At 37.7% G+C, this 21725-nt stretch overlaps 1 protein-coding gene across 8 annotated transcripts in view; it reads left to right on the plus strand.

Annotated features, from left to right (window-relative positions):
* The window catches only part of WRN (Werner syndrome RecQ like helicase), a 120131-nt gene that overhangs the window by 20821 nt on the left and 77585 nt on the right, over positions 1-21725 (plus strand). For 5 of the 8 annotated variants that reach the window (XR_002828602.1, XR_002828601.1, XM_014453601.2 and 2 more), the window contains exons 3-9: positions 2791-2907; positions 3878-3990; positions 9849-9994; positions 10468-10616; positions 11336-11485; positions 12720-12789; positions 17881-17995. Coding sequence is in view for 6 of the 8 variants with exons in the window: in XM_014453601.2 (XP_014309087.1) it covers positions 2815-2907; positions 3878-3990; positions 9849-9994; positions 10468-10616; positions 11336-11485; positions 12720-12789; positions 17881-17995 (836 nt within the window). In the remaining 2 variants the exon portion in view is untranslated. Of the gene's footprint in view, positions 1-2790; positions 2908-3877; positions 3991-9848; positions 9995-10467; positions 10617-11335; positions 11486-12719; positions 12790-17880; positions 17996-21725 lie in introns of those variants that run through there. The other 3 variants (XM_023751849.1, XM_023751851.1, XM_023751850.1) reach the window with 3 other exon arrangements.

A 21725-nucleotide genomic window follows, 5' to 3' on the forward strand; every position in this document is an offset into this window, starting at 1 on the left:
AATAAACAAAAGTTCTAGGTGTATGTTGTTTAAAGACAGTCTTTAAAAAAGTGATAAAGGTTGAAAAGTGGCAGATTGTGTTAGATGGATAGACAAGATGATTCCAGGAAAGTTCAAAGCAAATAAAAACACTTCAAAACACTTTATTTACTTAAAAGAGAAATTTAAGATCCTTTAATGGTACAACGTGAATTATTACGAAATGATAAGAATTGATTTTAGAAAAAGATGTGTCAAAGTTCATACTCAACAATGTAACATCTCAGTATATAAATAAAAATTCCATTATTCAGTGACTTAGCCCTTCCCAGAAAAATCTTTCTGATCAATGATTAAAACCCTCATGTATGTTGACGAATTTCCTTACTGCAAATTATTCTACAGCTTTAATTTTATGCCTTTTATCTGTCCCAAGATCTAAGTAAACTTGACAAAGATGTTAGATTTGTACAGAAGTTTACTTTCAATTTTTTGCCTGGAAGCATCTAGACAGAATTTTATGTGCAAAAGAGAGTATTTACATCTGAAAATTAGGCATTTAAAATTAAAATGATTTTAGCATTGTAGGTGGCTACAGGGAAGAGTTATTGAAGTTTATTTTTGTTTTGGCAGTGTGAATTAATTAATTCAGAATTCCAAGATTTTATAGTTTGTTTTTATAGCGTGTATTATTTACAGAAATCTCAATTTTCTGGCAGTTTTGCAAATGATCTACTCTGTGTAGCAAAAATTTGTTTTCCAGCTTTATAAAATATATTTTAAGATTAAGAACAGACCACATATGCACACACACAAAACACACACTTGAAGACCAACTTTTGACTCTCCTGTCAAGGGTTTTCATTTGTGGCAAATATAAACTTAAGAATAACCACCAACATTCGTATAATGTTTTGCAGTGAATAAAGCATATACATTTTTACATCTTTTATCTTATTACATATAATTCATATGGTAACACTCAAGACTTGAGTTGTCAATTCTGATTCAGTGAATCATAGATTTTACCCAACACCAAACCTTGCTAATGATTCAAAGAATACAGGCAAGCACCAAGTACAGATGGAATATTCCTTTTTTCTGGAGGAACCCCAGCGGTTAGACACAGATTCCAGAAATGTTCTTTTCTTCTGCATTAGGATATGTTATGATTTTGTAATAGTTTTGAGCAATGTGTGCAAAAAATTGCACAAAGGAAGTTATTTAGGTTTTGGGATCTCCTGTGTTGTTGTTGTTGTTGTTAATCCAAACCCAAGGATATTTTTTCTGTTGATTTTTAGAGTAGGAATGAGGGAGGGAGTGAGTGAGGGATGGAGGGATGGGGGAGGGAAGGAGGGAGAGAGGACGAGAGGGAGAGAGAGAGAAGAGAGACACATGGATTGGTTGCTTCCCTGACCTACTGTGGTGAGGATTAAACCTGCAACCCAGGTATGTGCCCTTGATTGGGAGTGGAACTTGTGACCCTCCACTGCTCGGCCAACATTCTAACTACTGAACACACTGGCCAGGGCTCTTTTTTATTTTCTTAATTACACAGCTTACTTGACTGTCTAGGTAGGTACTCTGTTTATTAGGATCCTGGTTGAAATCCCTTATTTTTTAAATTTATTGATAGAGAGAGAGAGAGAGAGAGAGAGAAAGAGAGAGAGAGAGATTGAGATTGATTGATTTGTTATTTCACTTATTTATGCATTCACTGGTTGATTTTTATATATGTCCTGACCTAAAATCTAACTGCAACCTTGGCTTATCAGGATCATATTCTAACAGGCCTGGGGTTGTTGTGGTCTTTTATTCCTTCTTTGCCTTGTAGGGAGTGTGAGTTACTAGGCTGCTATTAACCCTTTCCCTCCCAATGCATGAGAGTGGTGGAGTTTGTTCTATATGGAAAATTTTGCTAAAGTAATCTTTAAAATTTTCCTTCCATAAATTTTTAATATTTTCAGTTTTGGGGTTTATGCTTGGGAAAATGAGCAATTAAAATGGATACTTGTTAGATTGTTTAATTTCCTCAGAGTTTATATTGCTAAATATCAATAAGGATGACAGGCTATTCCTAAATAATACATAGTTGTTTTATTTCAAATTAATCTCATATTTCATCATAAGAATCTGTAAATGTATGTTCAAAGCTGCTGCCCCTTTAATAGAAATTTGAAATGGTTGGGACTTGAAAATTTTATTAAGAACTAAGGCTGCTTCAATTTAGAATAAGTCACATGATGGTATGGATCCATTTTACCTTTAACAAAGTGAATATGTATGGTTCTCTTATTCATTGTTTTCTATAACCATTCTTGATGTTCCACTTACATTGAGGAGATACCTCAAGGCTAGTAACAGGTTTTTAAAAAATATCCTTTAGGAAACTTTTATCTTAGGGGAACTTATTCACTTGCTAGGCCAAGAGCAAAAAAAAAGAGAGAAGAAAGAAAAAACCTTAATATAGAAAAACTGTTATTTGTCTCAAAATTCCTTTTCAAGTAGACTTGTGAACAAATATGTTTGCTGAGTTTACTTAGATCTTAAGTCAGTTAATAAGAAAATTAAAGATGTCAAAAAATTCATAGCAATTTATACACCCAGGGATTCTCATTGTTAATGAGATAAAGATTATACTTTACATTGAATCTGTTTCTTTTTCTTTTCTTTTTTTTTTTGATTCGGGCCCAGATGCTATAACTGACTCTACATATGTGTTGTTTGGTTCTTTAGTAATAGCGACAGGCCTCACTCTTGAGTTTTCTTCCAAGATTGTATTTATTTATTCACTAAGTAATTGTTTTTCAGATTTTGCAACAAAACCTTTTAAAGATGAATGAAAAACAATTGGAAACCCTACAGCAGCGGAAACTTCCTGACTGGATGTCTATGCAGAATAAGAGGTGTGCTGTAGAAGAAGGAAAGGTATGTAGTTCATCAATTTTTCCTTCAGGTGGGAAATTTATGTAAACTTGACTGTAAAATGAGTCAGTCAGTCCTTTTTTAAACTTCAGGTCATTATTTAAGTTAGAGTAGCTATTGTGTAAATGAACAAGAATCTAGTCATTGATTGAGTGAATGGGATTACCTTTCACTTGGGTTTACAAAATGAGAATTCTTACTCTGTACTTTCCTCTTTTATCTAGTTTGCATGATTGACCTAACTAGTTTGTTGCAATTCATATAATTTAGACAGTATTTACTTTGCTGAATTTTTATGATTGAGCAAATTTAGGTCCTCATAGATTTAAGATCCACCAACCAGTCTTTAGCATTTTATTGGCAGCATTATTACATCTTGAATCCTATATAATAAAATATGCTAAATGTCGACTGTTTGGTCGACCGCTATGATGCACATTGACCACCAGGGGGTAGATGCTCAAACCGGTAGGTTAGCTTCCTATTGGGGTCCAACCGATAGGTTAGCTTCCTGTTGGGGTCCAGCTGGTTGGGACTGGGCTAGAGGGCTGGACACACCCTGGAGCCCTCCTACGGTCCCTCCCCAGTCGGCCAGCCCCCATCGGCCTGATTGGGACTGGGCGAGACAGCCTCAATCAGCCCCAATCGCCGGCCAGGCCAAGGGACCCCACCAGTGCACGAATTCATGCACTGGACCTCTAGTACTAATATAATTACAGAAAAAAAATCAATAAAATAAATGTTTTTATGAAAATGGCATTAGAAGTTTGCAAATACACTTGCTAGAAAAATAACTGTGCAGTGGATGGCTTTATCTTTGTTACATTGTCTTTATGACTTAAGCTATAAAATATTAGTTATTAAAACTTAGAACTATAATTTGAATGTTTCAAGGAGCTTTGTTATTTCAATGAACATTTATTATTTAATGTGAACTTTATTTGCACTTTTTCATCATTTTGTTTAACTCAAGGCATCTGTTCAGAAGAGTGTTTTTGAAGATGACCTCCCCTACTTGGAATTCACTGGATCCATTGTGTACAGTTATGAACCTAATGATTGTTCTTTCCTATCAGAAGATATTAGGTAAGAGACTTGAATTTCCTAGTTTCATTGGAATTTGGACCTTAGAAGATTACTAATGTAATATTTGAAGTATACTGAGTTTTGCAGTTGAGGTGTGTTCAATGGATAATTATTTCTATATGTAGAATATCACTGATAAGTTTTAATTCTTTTTTAAGTAAAAACTTAAAATTACTGAATTAAATTACTTGTTTGCCTGTTTGTTCATTCATAAGCCTTTGTACTACTTTAGCTAATTATTTTACTTTCAACACTTAAGATAGAACTACTGAATATATTATGTTTATTTCACCAACTTAGGAAAAAAATGCAAGAATTATTCAAATTCCAAGTGCCCCTTTATATTTTAGGAAAACTAGAGGCCCGGTGCACGAAATGCATGCACTTTGGGGCGGGGGGAGGAAATCCCTCAGCCTGGCCTGCCCCCTCTCGCAGTCCGGGAGCCATTGGGGGATGTCCGACTGATGGCTTACGCCCACTTCCCATGGGCTACGCTTGCCAGCTGTGAGCCCGGCTTCTGGTTGAGCAGTGTTCCCCCTGTGGGAGTGCACTGACCACCAGGGGGCAGCTCCTGCATTGAGCGTCTGCCCCCTGGTGGTCAGTGCACATTGTAGCAATCAGTTATTCTGCCGTTCAGTCAATTTGCATATTAGCCTTTTATTATATAGTACTAGAGGCCCGGTGCACAAAAATTTGTGCACTGGGGGGGGGGGTGAGGGGGGTCCCCCAGCCCGGCCTGTGCCCTCTCCCAGTCTGGGACCCCTCGGGAGATAACGACCTGCTGGCTTAGGCCTGCTCCCGGGTGGCAGAGGGCACGCCCAATCCCTAGGTGCAGTCCCTGGTCAGGCTCAGAGCAGGGCTGATTGGGAAGTTGGGGCCCCGCCCCCTGTCACGCACAGAGCAGGGCCGATCAGGGGATTGGGGCGCTGCCCCCTGTCACTCACAGAGCAGGGCCAATCAGGGGGTTGGGGCGCTGCCCCCTGTCACTCACAGAGCAGGGCCAATCAGGGGGTTGGGGCGCTGCCCCCTGTCACTCACAGAGCAGGGCCCATCAGGGGGGGGTGGGGCTCTCGTACCCTGTCACACACAGAGCAGGGCCCATTCAGGGGGTTGGGGGAGCTTCCCCCCTGTCATGCACAGAGCAGGGCCGATCAGGGGGTTGAGGAGCTCCTCCCTGTCACTCACAGAGTAGGGCTGATAGGGGAGTTGGGGCACCGCCCCCTGTCACACACACAGCAGGGCGGATAAGGGGGTTGGGGCACTGCACCCTGTCACACTCAGGGCAGGGCCAATGGGGCGGTTATGGCTCTACCCTGTCACACACAGAGCAAGGCCCATGGAGGGGGGTTGGGGCGCCATCCTCTATCACCCACAGAGCAGGGCCGATCAGGGGGATGGGGCGCCACTGCTGTCACACTCGGGGCAGGGCCGATGGAGAGGTTATGGCTCTACACTGTCACACACAGAGCAGGGCCCATGGGGTGGGGGAGGCACAGAGCAGGGCTGATCAGGGGGTTGGGGCGCCTTCCCCTGTCACGAACAGAGCAGGGCAGATAGGGAGGTTGTGGGCTCCGCCCCCTGTCACACACAGAGCCGCAGGGCGATCAGGGGTTTGGGGAGCTCCCCCCTGTCACACACAGAGCCGCAGGGCCATCAGGGGGTGTGGGCGCTGCCCCCTGTCACGCTGATCCCAGTGCTGGGAGCCTTGCTGCTCCGCTGATCCCGGTGCCGGGAGGCATATTACCCTTTTACTATATAGAATAGAGGCCTGGTGCACGGGAGGGGGCCAGCTGGTTTGCCCTGAAGGGTGTCCTGGATCAGGATGGGGGTCCCCACTGGGGTGCCTGGCCAGTCTGGGTGAGGGGCTGAGGGCCGTTTTCAGGCTGGCGGGTGACTGAAGCTCCCAACCGCTCCTTTTTTTCTTTTTTTTTTTTCTATTCTGGGCCAGCTTTAGTCTGAGGCCTTGCTGCTGAAAGCAGGTTTCTGGCCTTTACCTTCTGTATTTGATACAATGTTGCGGTCCGGCTGGCTGAAGCCCGGCTGACTGAAAGCCGGTTTCTAGGGTTTTGTTTAGCTTCTATATTTGCAACATAGTTGCTTAGAGTTGCAGCTGAGAGGCCGGCAAGTCAGGCAGGGAACGTTGGAGTTCGCCATCACTGGAGCAAGCAAGCCTCCCTGTTTGCTTCAGTGCATGGCTGCCGGCCGCCATCTTGGCTGACAGTTAATTTGCATAAGGATATGCTGATTAGCCAATGGGAAAGGTAGCGGTCGTACGCTAATTACCATGTTTCTCTTTTATTAGTGTAGATACCAACATAGTAGTATTGAATAATGGTTGTGATTGGCTCTGTTGAATTTAGTTAACAACTATTACAGCAGATGGTCCTTAAAATAACATTTGAAATGACTGTTAATAGTTATAAAAATTGTCTTGTTAAAGTAAGACTCTGCAATAATTCAGTTTAAAGCTCTTGGAACTATTTTACATGGAGTAGTAGTAGGGAATTGATTCAGGTCTTTTTAGAAGTTGTTATATCTGTTGTGTTTTAAACTATTTTACATTGGGTTAAAAGAAGAAGAGTTAAAATAAGGTACTTATTAGTGGTTTTCTGGTGGTGGGTGTATTCTAGGAATAGCATTCAGGTGTCCTCACTCCCATTATAGTTCCCTTGAACTTTCTGGATCTGTTTATAGTTTTATCAGATTTAAAACTTCAAATTTTTTTTCTTTTATCCTGTTACTCTTTTTCTCCTTCTGGCACTCTCTATACACACAAGTTAGATAGCTTGGTACTATGTCACTGGTCCTGAGGTTCTCTTTCCTTTCAGTCTTTTTTGTTGTTGTTTTTCTTTCTTTTTCTCTCTGTGTTTCAGTATGTATATAGTCTCTTTTGTCATGACTACAAATTCACTTATTTTGTTCTGTAGTGTCTGTCCTGTTATCCCATCCTGTAAATTTTTATTTTAATTTTATTTTTCCTCTTTAGAACTTATATACTTTAAAGTATGTTCCATTTTGGCTCTCATCATATTCATGTTTTCTTTTTCTTTTTTTAAAAAAATATATTTTTATTCATTTCAGAGAGGAAGGGAGAGAGAGATAGAAACATCAATGATGAGAGAGAGTCATCAATTGCCTGCTTCCTATACGCCCCACACTGGGCATTGAGCGCGCAATCCAGGCATGTGCCGTGACTGGAAATCAAGCCCTGACCTCCTGGTTCATAGGTGGATGCTCAACCACTGAGCCACACTGGCCAGGCCTCATGTTTTCTTTTAAATCTTTGAACATAGTCTGCATATTTATAATGTCCTTGTCTGTTAATTTCATTATTCTAATTATTTTTTTCTATTAAGTGATTTTTATACTAGTTTATGTGTCACATTTTTCTGTGTATTCTCATGGCTGGGAATTTTTGATTGGACATTGTGATTTTATCTTGTTGAATGCCAGATTTTATTGTTTTTCTTCAAAGAAAGGAGCTTTGCTCTGATGGGCAGTATCAGCTTTACATTTTGAGGCTCACTTTTAAGCTTTGCCAGGGTAGGTTTTTACAGTAGCTTTTACTTTAGGGAGTAATTTAGCCATCTAATAAGGTGTGAGCCTTCTGGTGTCTTTGCTGACTGCTCCAGGTGATTAGCAAGAATCCCTTCGCTGACTTTTCTGAACTTGAATGCCTCTTATTTCTATGTAAGCCCTGGGAATTGTTAAGCTTACTTTCACTGATTGTTCTTTGTCCAGCCTCATAGTTTCACTCTGTGCTTGAATGTCTGTACCTGCCTTGTTTCCTCCTCTCTAGAACTCCACCCACAACTTCCCCCAGCTTCAACCTCTCTGGCCGTGACCCTGTCTCCCCAACACTGTGCTGTGCTTTGGATCTTCTCCCTTCTTGCTGTCTGGAAAGTGTTCCAGGCAGACAGCTGGGGTGGCAGTAGGGCTCACCCTTTATTTCCCTTCCCTCAGAGAGCACAGTCCTGTACTGCCTATTGACAAGTGTCTGAAAACTATTGTTTATATGTTTTGTCCAATTTATTTATTTACTAGAGGCCTGATGCACAAAATTTGTGCAAGAGTAGGCCTTCATTCCCTCGGCTGTTGGCACTGGCTTCCCCTGGCACCCGGGACCCAGGCTTCCCTTCAGCTGCTGGCAGGCATCCGGGACCTGGGCTTCCCTCGCAGCCCCAGCTAGTCTGGAAGGACATCCGGTCTAATTAGCATATTATGCTTTTATTATTATAGATTTATTTTGAAATTATTGACTTCAAAAATAGGAAGGGAGAGGGAGACAAAGATAGAAACATCAATGATGAGAGAGAATCATTGATCCGCTGCCTCCTGCACACCCTCGACTGGGGATTGAGCCCCCAACCTGGGCATGTGTCCTGACTGGGAATTGAACCATGACCTCCTGGTTCATAGGTTGATGCTCAACCATGGAGCCATACTGACTGGGCTATTTTGTCCAATTTTTTATTTGTTCAGGGAAGAAAGGTATGTCTGATCACTGTTATTCCATCTTGACCCAAAGCAGAAATTGCATTGAAATTTGTTTTTAAATACATTTTTAATTTTTAAAAATTGTGAAACAGACAAATGTAAACAGTAATAGATAATAATATAAGCACTACTTATATATATCCCACCTAGCTTTATCAAATCTTAATATTCATTTTCTTCAAATCTTTATTAAGAAATGAAATGAAATATTGCTGAAGCCCCCTCTATGCCCTTTCTGATTCTCCCCTCCACAGCCCACTGAGATAACTTCTGTCATGAGGTCAATGTTTAGCACTCCCTCACGTTTTCTATAATATACATAATCTTTTTTTTTTTAATATAGTAATAGATAATAATATAAGCACTACTTATATATATCCCACCTAGCTTTATCAAATCTTAATATTCATTTTCTTCAAATCTTTATTAAGAAATGAAATGAAATATTGCTGAAGCCCCCTCTATGCCCTTTCTGATTCTCCCCTCCACAGCCCAGTCCGCAGGCCGACGTTCTATCCACCGAGCCAAACCGGTTTCGGCTAATATACATAATCTTATGCTTCAAAATATCATATAGTTTTTGCCTATTTCAAAACTTTAAAAAATGCTCTCACTTTATATGTATATTTTGGCCACTTGTCTTTTTCACTCAACATTTTATGTTTTTGAGATTTTTTGGTGTATATAGTTCTATTTTAACCTTTATTTGATATTTTATTATTTCATTATGCCACAATTTGTCCATTCCCTTCTTGATGGAAATGTAGTTTGTTTCAATTTTTGTCAGTAGTAACAGTATTATAATGAACATCCTTAGACATTTCTGTCTGGTGGTGCACATAGAGTTTCATATATTTATGAGAAAAACTTGCCAGGCGATAGTGTTTATACATCTTTAGCTAGAGATTGTCAAAGCTTTTGCCAAGAGGATGTTAGCAAGTTAAACCTTCACCAGTATATGAGTGGTCCCACGGGTAGATATCCTTCTCAGCACTTGATGTTGTGCGGCTTTAACTTTTGCTGGTCAGATAGCTGTGATATTGTATAGACTTAATTTGCATTGCTATGATTTCTAGTCAGGTTTCATGTCTTCATGGGCTTATTTGGTTTTCTTGGCCATTTGGACTTCCTTTTGGGAATTGACTGTTCATGTCTTTCTCCTTTTTTTCACTGGATTATTTGTGTGTGTTTTTTGTGTAACTTTTCAAGGACTTGTTCATATTTTCTGGCTATTCACTAGCAGTTGTATTTATCACAGGTATCTTCTACCTGTGGCTTGTCTTTTAACTTGTTGAATGCCATCTTTAGTTATGCAGAAGTTGACATTTAATATAACTAATTTGCACTATTTTCCCCTGTAGCATGAGTCTGTCTGATGGAGATGTGGTAGGATTCGACATGGAATGGCCACCAGTATACAGTAAAGGGAAACTGAGCAGAGTTGCACTAATTCAGTTGTGTGTGTCAGAGAGCAAATGTTACTTGTTTCATATTTCCTCTATGTCAGGTTGGTATCCCTTTTCTTTGTTTCATTTTTTATGTTGTAGATAATTATATTATGTTAACTTTTTCCCTATAAAATTAAGTTCTTGAATTAGCTGGCACTTCTTTCATTACCTTATGTTTATTTAAGTATTTATGTTCCACCTGATTCACTCGTATCCCTGTTTAATTTTCACATCTCTTTCAGACATTGAGATTATTCCTGCTTAGAGGGTAAAGAACTGGAGTTTAGAGGGGCAAAGGACCAGAAATATACCATTAGTGTTAGCAGAGGTAGCATTCAAAGTCGTTGTTTTTCTTGTCATCAATCAGGGCTTTTTGCTTTAGGTAAAAAAGAAAATACTCAAGGTGAATGTGTTTCTGAATTTTGACTTAACATGAACATAAATACAAATACAAAAATATAATATGTCAGAAGTAGAAAATAAATCCATCGTACCTGATAGAGCCTATGAAAATGATAATAAAATGTTACAGTTTTTCCTCAGGGATTAAAAATGTTGCTTGAAAATGAAGCAATTAAAAAGGTTGGTGTTGGAATTGAAGGAGATCAGTGGAAACTTCTACGCGACTTTGACATCAAATTGAAGAGTTTCGTGGAGCTAACAGATGTTGCCAATGAAAAGGTAGTGATAATACATATATTATTTTCACAAACAAGATAAATTTGTGTTTCATAGAATGTCCCTTCAATCTGAATGTTAGACTTTAAAAAAAAATAATTTAAGCTGTATGGTTTTGTAATAAAGAAGTCCCAAATGAGTGTTTCATAATGAGAGCCTTCAGTTCTAATCTATTGCCTTAGCAAGTAGTTTCTTTAAGTAAGTACCTCCCCCATATTAGTACTGTTTCACATATTTTCAAATGTAAATACTGTATTTTAAGTTTATTTTGTTAATCCATTTATATCAATACCCAATACCTTTTTTTTTTTTAAAGGAAGAGGCTAATGCAGCTCTTGTGGTAGGATGCTCTTACCATCAATAGAACTTTGACCATCAATTCCATCACCCATATTTCACATATTTTATTAATGTAGTCATTAGGTTAAATTCTCATATTTAGCCAAGTATGGCTGGGAAGAAGAAAGCGTACCAATCTATTCAATTCTTTTCCATGAACAATACTTTTATAGTCTAAGAATTTTAACTACAGTGGGGAATTAAATTCTTATAATGTAGGCTGCAAATGAAATTTTTAATGACAAAATTAAAGACTATCTATGCTTTATATTTTGGTATAATATTTCCAACTTTATATATAGCATGGTCATTTGGTAGTATTTAGGAATATATGAAAATAGAAGGGAGTAATTTTTGCTATGTTGGTTGTTCATTATTTCTAGCTAAGAAGTACGGAGACCTGGAGCCTCAATGGTTTGGTTAAACACCTCTTCGGTAAACAGCTTCTTAAAGACAAGTCTATCCGCTGTAGCAATTGGAAAAATTATCCTCTCACTGAGGTCCAGAAACTGTATGCAGCTACTGATGCTTATGTACGTACCAAAGATTTTTAGACTATGATGTATATTTTACACCTAACATAATTTACTTTAAAAAATTTGTTGTGTTAGTGGCACAAACTCAACTAAGATATTTCAAATCAGTTTGGCATTAAAAATGTTAGGAAAGCATTTAGTGAAGCTGTTAAGTCTCAATATTAATTAACAAGTACCAATCAGCAGATTGTTCAATGCTAGTTATTTTTATTGTCATGAAGCCAAAATAATGTCCAATCTGTATGTAAAAAATGTGAGTTCTCTGAAAACATGTAAGGCGAATAAGCTGAGACTGAGTACGCACAAATGGTATTGATGATATGTTTGATTTATAAGCATCTTCAGAATAAAAATAATTACAAGACAGTTTCTATATGGAAGCTGGCCTTATTTCATATATTTATATTTAAAACGTGGTAAAATTTAGAAAAATTGCCTCCAGATTTAGTTTTCACTGCTGTTAGTCAGATGCATTTTCATATTTATATATTTGTACGTAGTGAAATCTGGGCTTATCTTTATATATAGCACTATCAGTATTTTTTTTTTTCAAGCAGCATATTTTATGTTCCAGTGAATTTCTTTTTCCCTAATTTATAATTCCACTTGTACATGAATATCGTTTTTCCCCCTTTTTTGGAGGAGGGGGGGGTTTGTGTGTCTATTTTTTAGGAATAGAAACTCCTTCTATTATAAACAAAAAAAGTCAGTTTTGTTGGAAAATAGGTTGGTAATTGTCCTTTATGTTCTGTTAAAAAAAATCATAAAACTTGTTGAGAGCTAGCTCAAATTCTGTAGCATTTTTACTTATGGAAAATCAGTATGACTTGATTGTGTCAACAGTAGCCAGAAGGAGGATTGTTTTATACACCTATTAACACTCTCAGCTGATTTAATGAAATAGGCGTAATGGGTATCTGTAGTCAAAACATACTTCTCTTGAGTGTATTTTATTAAATTCCATTCCTGAGTTATTTGGTTGGATACCTGCTTGTGATATTAGATGTTAAAACATGAGAACTTAAACATTTATTTTAAAGCATAGGCTGCTTACTTTCTCCATTCTCATAATTGTTGTGGTGAATAAATGAAGACATATCTCTGCATAACATAATGGGTTGAATTTAGCTTTTTGGGTGCTTTGGGAATCATTGTTTTGGATTTTTGTAAAGATGGGTCATAATTTTGGGGATCGTTAGTATGCTCTTTTCATTTTTCTGTTTCCCCATAGGCTGGTTTCATCATTTATCAAAAATTACAAATTTTGGGTGATGCTGTGCAATTGTTTTCCATAAATAAAGGTATGTTATGATCTAAAAATAAAAAATTTGACTTTGTTCTTTTGTGAGGTTTAGCTCAAAAAAGATAATATTCACACCTGTGCAAAGTATTTTGTATTGTTACAACTTCTTGAATACTGAGCAGTTTTGACATTAGTTTAACAACTGTTTGGCCAAGGCTTAGGGTTTCCGGCATGTTACTGTGGCAAAGCAGGACTTTCTGCTTTCTCTCCGTAGCATTGCTGCTTATTAGGCTTCTGTAGTTGGGGTTTTGTGGCTTCACTATGTGGGGATACAGGAGTGTGAATCTGTTTCCTGAGAGGATAACCTCTCGTTTTGTGGGAGATAAAGATGAATAAAAAAGGTAGTTGCAGTGTGGGTAGATGAGTCCTTTGATGTGGGAAAACAAGGTGCTGTGGTTAGCACATGGGAGAGGCATCCCGTGCATATTTGGAGGTACTAGAGAATATTTCTGGATAAAGTGATATTTAAGGTAAGACCTATGAGCACGAGTTAGCTAGCTGAAAAGCAGAGGAAAAGTGTTACAGGCACAGGAGGTAACAGGTGCAAAGTTTCAGAGGTAAAGAGAAATCCTGGTATCTATGGGCAATTGGAAGTAGTGCAGTGTGATGAGCTATTGAATATGACAGGGTAAGGAATGAAGCAGAGGCAGAAAAAGAAAAGCACATAAGTCATGTTAAGGAGTTTACATTTCCTCCTAAGAGTTATGGAGGGTTTTAAACCACAGAGTGACATGAATTACATTAAATAATAACTTGGGCTGTAGAGCAGAAAATGGATTGTAGGAGGCAAGGGTCCCAGTGGGAAGAAGACCTATTAGGAGGCTGTGCCAGTAATCCAAGTGAGAGGTGATGGTGATCTGACTTGGTTGCTTGGATTGATTCAGAGTAGATTCAATAGAGCAGTAGACTCAACAGAATTTGATGTTGAAGATGAGAGCCATGTGTCAAGTATCACTTCTGTGTTGTTGGCATGAGCAACAGGGATGAAGAGCATTGAAGAGTTGGAGCAATATTTGGGGATGAGGTGTCATACAGTTGATATTATGTATATTAAATGAAGGAAGCCTGTGTGATAGCAAAGTGGAGGTAGCCAATAGACACTTAGATATACAGCCTGTAACTTGGAAGACAGTTTGAGTTAAAAATTAAGAATTGGGAGTTGGAGATAAAGAATTGGGTCTAAGCCAGTGATGGTGAACCTATGACACGCGTGTCAGAGTGACACGCGAACTCATTTTTTTGGTTGATTTTTCTTTGTTAAATGGCATTTAAATATATAAAATAAATATCAAAAATATAAGTCTTTGTTTTACTATGGTTGCAAATATCAAAAAATTTCTATATGTGACACGGCACCAGAGTTAAGTTAGGGTTTTTCAAAATGCTGACACGCCGAGCTCAAAAGGTTCGCCATCACTGGTCTAAGCCCTAGCCAGTTTGGCTCAGTAGATAGAGCATCGACCTGCAGACTAAAGGGTCCCAGGTTCGATTCTGGCCAAGGGCACATGCCCAGATTGTGGGCTTGATTCCCTCAAGTAGGGGGCATGCAGGAGGCAGCCAACCAATGATTCTCATCATTGATGTTTCTATCTCTATCTCTCTCCCTTCCTCTTTGAGGAACTCTTAGTATTTAATATTCGCATGGAGGAGGGGACAAGAGAGGAGTAGCCATAAGAATAGAAGGAAATTAGGAGGTGTGGTGTGCAGAAGGCGAAGTGCAGGACATGTTTTAAGTAGGAGGATGTTATCAACTGTTTTAAATTCTGCTGAAAGTTTGAGAAACTGGGGACTTAATAATTAGATTTGGCAACATGGCAATTTTTTGTAACCTTTTACTACAGCAGCTTTGGTGTACTGGGTGACAAAAGAGTATTTCAATGAGAAAGTGGTCCTTTAGGGCATTTGCCATTAAGACAGAAAAGGGTCCACAGGCTTTGGTACATCAAGGTGCGATAACCTTAGTGGAGTAGTGGAATGGTGTGTGTGGAAATCATATTAATGTGAACAGAGGACTAAGTTAGATCTAAGGAATGTGAGAAACAGGTGTAAACAACTTTTTTTTAGAAGCTTGGTTTGGAAAGGGAATATTTGTTTCTGTAACATATTTGTTGGATGTTTATTATGGCTCAGGCACTGTTTCGGTTGCAGGGGAAATTCACTGAAGGAAACAGACCAAGTGCCTTCACTTCATTTGACGGAAGTGGGAGGGAAGGAGCCACATGGATATTTGAGGGTAGGAGATAGCAGGCATAGAGGGAAGAAAGAGCAAAGCCTCTCAGGGTGATAGCTTGCCTTGTGTGAGGAATAGTGAGTATAACTGAAGTGAAATGAGTAAGGGTGAGAGTAGCAGGAAATGAAGCTAGAAAAGTAGCTTGAGCCAGATAGATCATTTAGGGCCTTATAGGCTATGAATCTGACTTCATATTTTATTAATTAAAATAAATACAGTGATAAGTGATGGGAACACCCTTACAGGATTTGGAGCAGGAGAATGACATGATTAAAATTTTATTTTAAAAGGATTTTTTTCTGGCTGCTATAAGAGGGCAAGTGTTTAGGCAGGGAAGTCAGTCAGGAGGCTATTGTAATAGTCTAGGCAAGAGACAATAATTGTATGGATTAGGCTGTTAGCAATAGAGATGAGAAGTGGTAGATTCCGTATATATTTTGAAGGTTTATATTGTGAAGGATTTGCTAATGAATTCTGCATAAGGGGTGAGATGTCTAGACCAGGAGAACAATCAAGATATTTTGGTTGGATTAACTGAGTGAATGGAAGGGAAGGATCAGTTAGTTGAAAGATTATGGGGAGGAGCACGTTTTGGTGAGAAAAAAGAAAATCTAGATTTACATTTTGGACAGGCTAAATTTTAATGCTTTTTGATGTCTAAGAAGATATCTTAGTTGGAAATGTGATTCCATAGTTAGGGGAAAGGTTGACTTTGGAGATGTAACCTTGGGAATCATACAGATGGTAGATAAACAGTGAAACTGGGTGAGATAAAATAGGGAGTGAGTGGAGTAAAGAACAGAAGAGGCCCAGGTATTGACAGCAAGGGCAGCAAAGAGGACTCTCTCCAGGAGGAAGAGAATGCAGCAAAGATGACTGAGAGGACTGGTAATAATGGAGCAAGTGTAGGAGGTATGTTCATACGCCAAGTGAAGAAAAACAGTTTAAGTAGGAGGAAGTTACCAGCTGTTTGAAATACCTTGGAGAGTTTGAGTGAGATGAGGAACTAGAATTAAGTATTAGATTTGACAGTGGGAGGCCATTGGCTACCTTTCCAAAAACAGCTGTGCTGGTGGGGGTGAAAGTCACTTGGAGTCAGTTTAGGAGAAAATGGGAGGAGAAAATGTCAGACAGTGGGTATGGAGGACTCTTTCAAGAAATTTTGCTGTAGATGGGAGTAGTGATTCTATACAGACTAACTGGCAGATTGGGGGCGGGAAGATGAGATAGTTCTCTTCTTGTTTCTGTTTTCTTAGTGAAATAAGAGGTGCGTTGTTCCCTGAGTGAAAGGAGGGACAAGCTGATATTGGAGGCTGGAAGAAAAAAAGAAGTATGAAATAGTCATCTTGAGAGTGGGAAGTGGGAAATGTAGAATGATTAACAATCATTACTGAAAGTGGGAGGTCTGTGTCATGAATTTAAAACCAAGTGAGGTGAATCATCATAGTTTGTTTTATTTGTGAGTCATCATAGTTGTGTTTTATTTTCATCTATATTCAACTACTTGGGTCTAGGCATCAAGTAGGTAAAAAAGCTGGGTTTCAGTAGAGTAGGGGGTTGATCCAGGTAAGTACCAATGGAGGGATGAAGGAGCAAAAGAGCTGAGTCCATACAAGTGAATGATTAATATGGGTAAGCAAGGAAGGTGAGACATGGTGAAGAGTGGCAGTGGGAAGGATAATGGGTAAGGAAAAGGTAGAGTCAATGGATTTGACTCTGAAACTGTGAGAGAACTGTTGTATGGGGAAAGCATCTTTGAAAGAAAGAGAGCATGTTGGTCTTCAGAGGTTGGAATGCTTACAATTAAAGTTTGGAAGTGGTGACTTCATTGGAAGTTATAAGGTCACTAGAGGTACAATGCATGAAATTCGTGCAAGGGTAGGCTTTCCTTCCCCCGGCTGCAGGCACCGGCTTCCCTCTAGCACCCGGGACCTGGGCTTCCCTCGCAGCCCCTGCTTAGTCTGGAAGGTCGTCTGGAAGGATGTCCGGTCTAATTAGCATATTACGCTTTTATTATTATAGATGACTGTGGGAATGGGTGGCTGAGGTCAGTTGAGGAAAAGATAGTTGGAAATGGAGGGATTAGGGAACTGAAAATGCTACACTTTTAGGTGGAGCATTTCTGTGAATGTTGAAATCACTAGGAATTATCACAGGAGCAGCAGTGAAGGGAAAGACAGTGAGCCAGGTGCTGAAAATCTTCCGTGAATGAGAGGATGTGATTTTGAGATCATAAGATAATTTCAGCAATTAGGAATAACGATGTTAAATGCCTCCGAAGTGCTGGACTTTTTGAAGGACAAGAGAATTGGTAATGAAGAGTAAGAAATTCTAAGCTGGGGAATAGTTTGGGAAATGAGAACAGATTTTGTGGTGTAAATGGAGAATATGTGCCAGACAGAATGAAGTTGAATGTTTGGAAGATGATCAGTGGTTAGAAAAGCTTGCATTTTATTTTGTTGATGACTGATGAGGGCAATAAGGAATGGCTGTTGGGTAAGGCTTTGTTTTACCAAACTATATTTAATAAGCAGCCTGTATGGAATTATATTAATTTCTGATTTTAAAATAGTGCAGATGGGTTCAGATTCTCATTTCTGTCTTTCCTTTCTGCCCTGGTTGATAATCACTGTGTTGTAATATGTATGAATGCAGATCATATTGAATTTATTCTAGAATTTAAATAGTAAAATTTGAAAGGGAAGTAAAGTGATTTAGAGACAGGATAAGGAGGTCTTTTGTTGCCATTTATTTAAAGAAAGAAAATGAAAATGTAAGCCCTAATACTGTTTAAATAAATGACTAAATAAATATATCTGCTTTGTGGCTTGCAAATTAATATTGACTCTTTTTTTCCAGAGGAAGAAATACTACCTAGTGATGTGAAGAAACAATTGACTTCAATCTCTGAGGAGATGATGGATCTGGCTAAGCATCTTCCTGACACTTTTAGGAAATTGGAAAATCCACAGAGGTTAAATATCATTTTTTAAAATCAATTCTGTTAGTTCTTATTGCATATAAAGAATTACTATTCATTAAGGTAGACTTATATAAGTTTGCTCGAATACAGGCACACAGATCACTGTAGAAATTTGAGAACTATCTTTCCAGTTTTAAATTATGCATCAAAAAGTTAAGGGTTTTTCTGTCTGCTTTATAGGATATCTTAGGAAGCAAAGCAAAATAAAATGAATAAGTCCATCTGAAGGAAAATATTTATTATCCAAAGTTGTCTTTGTGTTTTGGGGCATCTTTCATTTCATTACAGTTTGCTCACTTGAAATCTATAAATAAAAGCAACTCATATACCTACTAGCTTCATTATTCTGGTTATTATCTCATTATTATGTAAGAATTCTACCCAATCAGTAGACTATTAGAGTAAGAGACATTCAGATTTAAAAGATCACTTTATAGCTAATGAAATAGATAACTTGAAATATTTGGATTAATAGACATAGGACATAGGACTGATTGGTGCTGGGTAGCTAACTCCTTTTGGAACCAGGCCTTGACCTAGTCTTAATTGCTGAATGGCTTCCTTGTTAAATCTCTAAAAGCAGGATTGCTCTGGAACAGTGAATGATTTACAATGTGGCAATATAATTTTGAGGCAGAAATACTTTGTTGAAATATGAAGCAGTTAGTTAAAATAGAATTCTGACTGACAAATGAATGTTAATGTATTCTCTGCTGGATGAGATTTGTGATATTTTGATGGAGAGATTTCAAATATGATATAGAAATTCAGCTCTTTTTCAAAGTCATTTTTCCTCTTAGCAATTTGTTTTAGTAGTTTTTATGTAACTTTGAGACTTTGGGAAAGATATACATCTCACTTTTCCCCTCCATGATGTTTATGTACATTTCTGGTTTTTTTCTAGCAATTAAAATATCTATGAATGCTTTGTTTTGTAATGCCAAAGATATATAGGTTCCCTTAAAACTTGAGAATGGAAAATACTAGGTTCATTTTTAGTAAAGATACATCTTATAAAGTTTTATTGTCAAAACAAGAACAAGATAAATCTCTGATTTCAGGTTCTTTGTAATAAGTCTACAGTAATGCCTCATTTATCTAAATTATACCTCAGAACCAGAAGGGAACGAAAAAGGGCCTTGAACAGCCAAAATACATGCCATAAACATGAATTCAAGCTCACTTAACTGTATTTCCAGTGGAGTACTGTACATGAGGCCACAGTCAGAGCATATTTGCTTTCTGTCGATAGATACATTTTGACAAGCTTGGATATCCAGTTAAAATAAAGACCAGGTATGGTGATATGTACATGACAACAGCTGGAAGTTATAGCTAATTAGCTCCGAAGTGGAGGACAAAACTATAAAAATTTAAGGAGTCTTAAAATAGAGCAGTTTGAGGTTTGTTAACAAGGGAACAGCTTTATGCTGCAGTGAACCTGGGAAAGTATTGGATTGTACAGTACTACTTAGTCATTGATTTAAATTCAGTACGTATTTGTGGTATTGCCTTTATGTACTTGACATTCTGCTGGGTGCTGAGATTGTCTGTAGGCTACTAAAATACATAATAATACTCCTAAGAAAGAAGGAATAATGCAGTAATCCTATGCATTATTGAAGAAGGCAGTGCAACTTTTGATGTGTTTAGAGTAAATAATTATCCTACATGAAATGTGTTATTCTCTGACGTTAACAGGATAAATGAGCCCTTACAGGCTTGTCAATTTGTGTGTCATTGTTGCTATGTTTATATGTCGAGTTCCCCATGCATTTAACAATTAAACTGGGGCGCATATCTGTTCCTACTAATGTTTTACATACAGGTCTTATATGTGTATATCTATGTATTAATGATAAATGTTCTTTATAAGATTTGAAGAGTTTTAGAGTGTTAGAATTAGTGAGTTTTTAGGTTTGAATTTAATTTTGTTTTTGATTTTTTGATGTTGACTTTGGCAACTTAAGCTTGAGCCCAACTTTGGAGTGTGGTTAAAATGGTGCTTTCAGTATGGAAATAACTCATGAAATAACTCAGAACTTTTGATAGTTTATTCCCATGAATGACCAAATCTTTATTTGAATCATCAATATGAAACTTTAAAAGTCATGTCAGTCTGACTTATTTTACTTAGTACAACATTCTCTAGATCTATCCATGTTGTTGCAAATGGTAGTATTTCATCTTTTCTTATGGCTGAGTAGTATTCCATTGTATATAGGTACCACATCTTTATCCAGTCATCCATGGAAGGACATTTAGGTTATTTCCATGTCTTGGCCACTGTGATTAATGCTGCAATGAATCTTTATGAATAAAGCCCATATATCTTTATGAATAAATGTTTTCAAACTTTTTGGGTAGCTACCCAGCTCTATTAATTTTTTGAGGATCCTCCATACAGTTTTCTGTGGTGGCTTTACCAATTTACACTTCCACCAGCAGTGTATGAGGGTTCCTTTTACTCCACAAATTCTCCAGCATTTGTTATTCCTTGTCTTTTTTATAATAGCCATTCTGACATGTGTGAGGTGGTATCTCTTATGGTTTTAATTTGCCTTTTCCATATAATAGTTGAATTTGAACATTTGCAAATATTGTTGGCCATTTGTAAGTCTTGGGAGAAGTGTTTGTTCAGGTCCTCTACCCATATTTAAATTGGATTATTTGTTATTTATTGTTGAGTTGTATGAGTTCTTTATATATTTTGGATGCTAGCCCCTTATCCGAGGTATTATTTGCAGATACCTTCTTTCATTTGGTTGAGTGCCTTTTTGTTTTATTGATGGTTTCTTTTACTGTACAGAAGCTTTTTAGTTTGATATAGTCCTATTAATTCATTTTTGCTTTTACTCTCCTTATCTTTGGGGTCAAATTCATAAAATCCTCTCTTAAGACCAAGGCCCATATGTTTAGTCTCTATGGTTTCTATGTATTTAATTGTTTATATTTATGTCTTTGATCCATTTTGAGTTAATTTTTGTGTATGGTGACAAATAGCAGTTTAGTTTCATTCTTTTGCGTGTGATTTTTCTATTTTCCCAGCACCATTTATTGAAAGGCTTTCTTTCTTTTCATTGTATGTTTTTTACTCCTTTGTCAAAAATTATTTGCCAGTATATATGTGGGTTCATTTCTGGGCTACCAATTCTGTTCCATTGGTCTGTGTGTCTGCTTTTCTGCCAATACCATGCTGTTTTAATTATTGTCACTTTGACAATATGATTTCACTCATATGTGTGGTATAAACAGAAAACAACAAATGAACAAAGAAAAACTCACAGGCACAGACAACAGTATGGTGGTTACCAGAGGGGAATGGGGATGGGGGTAGTAGGGGAGGATAAACGGGGTTAAATATATGATGATAGAAGGAGACTTGACTTTGAGTGATGAATACACAGTGCAACATACAGAGGATGTATTATAGAATTGTACACTTGAAACTTAGTGTTACCCCAATAAATTTAATAAAATTAAAAATCATGTCATATTTTATTAAGTATTGATTATAATTCAGAAAAATTAGAAGAGCTAAACAAAAGCATTAAATTGTATAACATTATCTTTGCTCAACAGAATCCCTTTTCTCCCTTTAATTTCTATTTTTATTAACTAAAAATTGCTTTAATAAGCCCTATAACCAATATGTAAGATAGTGTGTCTCATGTTATACTCTAGCATTGGTTTTCGTGTTTAGTTAACCAGGTTTGTTTAT

This window comes from Myotis lucifugus, unplaced genomic scaffold (genome assembly GCF_000147115.1).
Source record: "Myotis lucifugus unplaced genomic scaffold, Myoluc2.0 scaffold_26, whole genome shotgun sequence".
NCBI lineage: Eukaryota > Metazoa > Chordata > Mammalia > Chiroptera > Vespertilionidae > Myotis > Myotis lucifugus.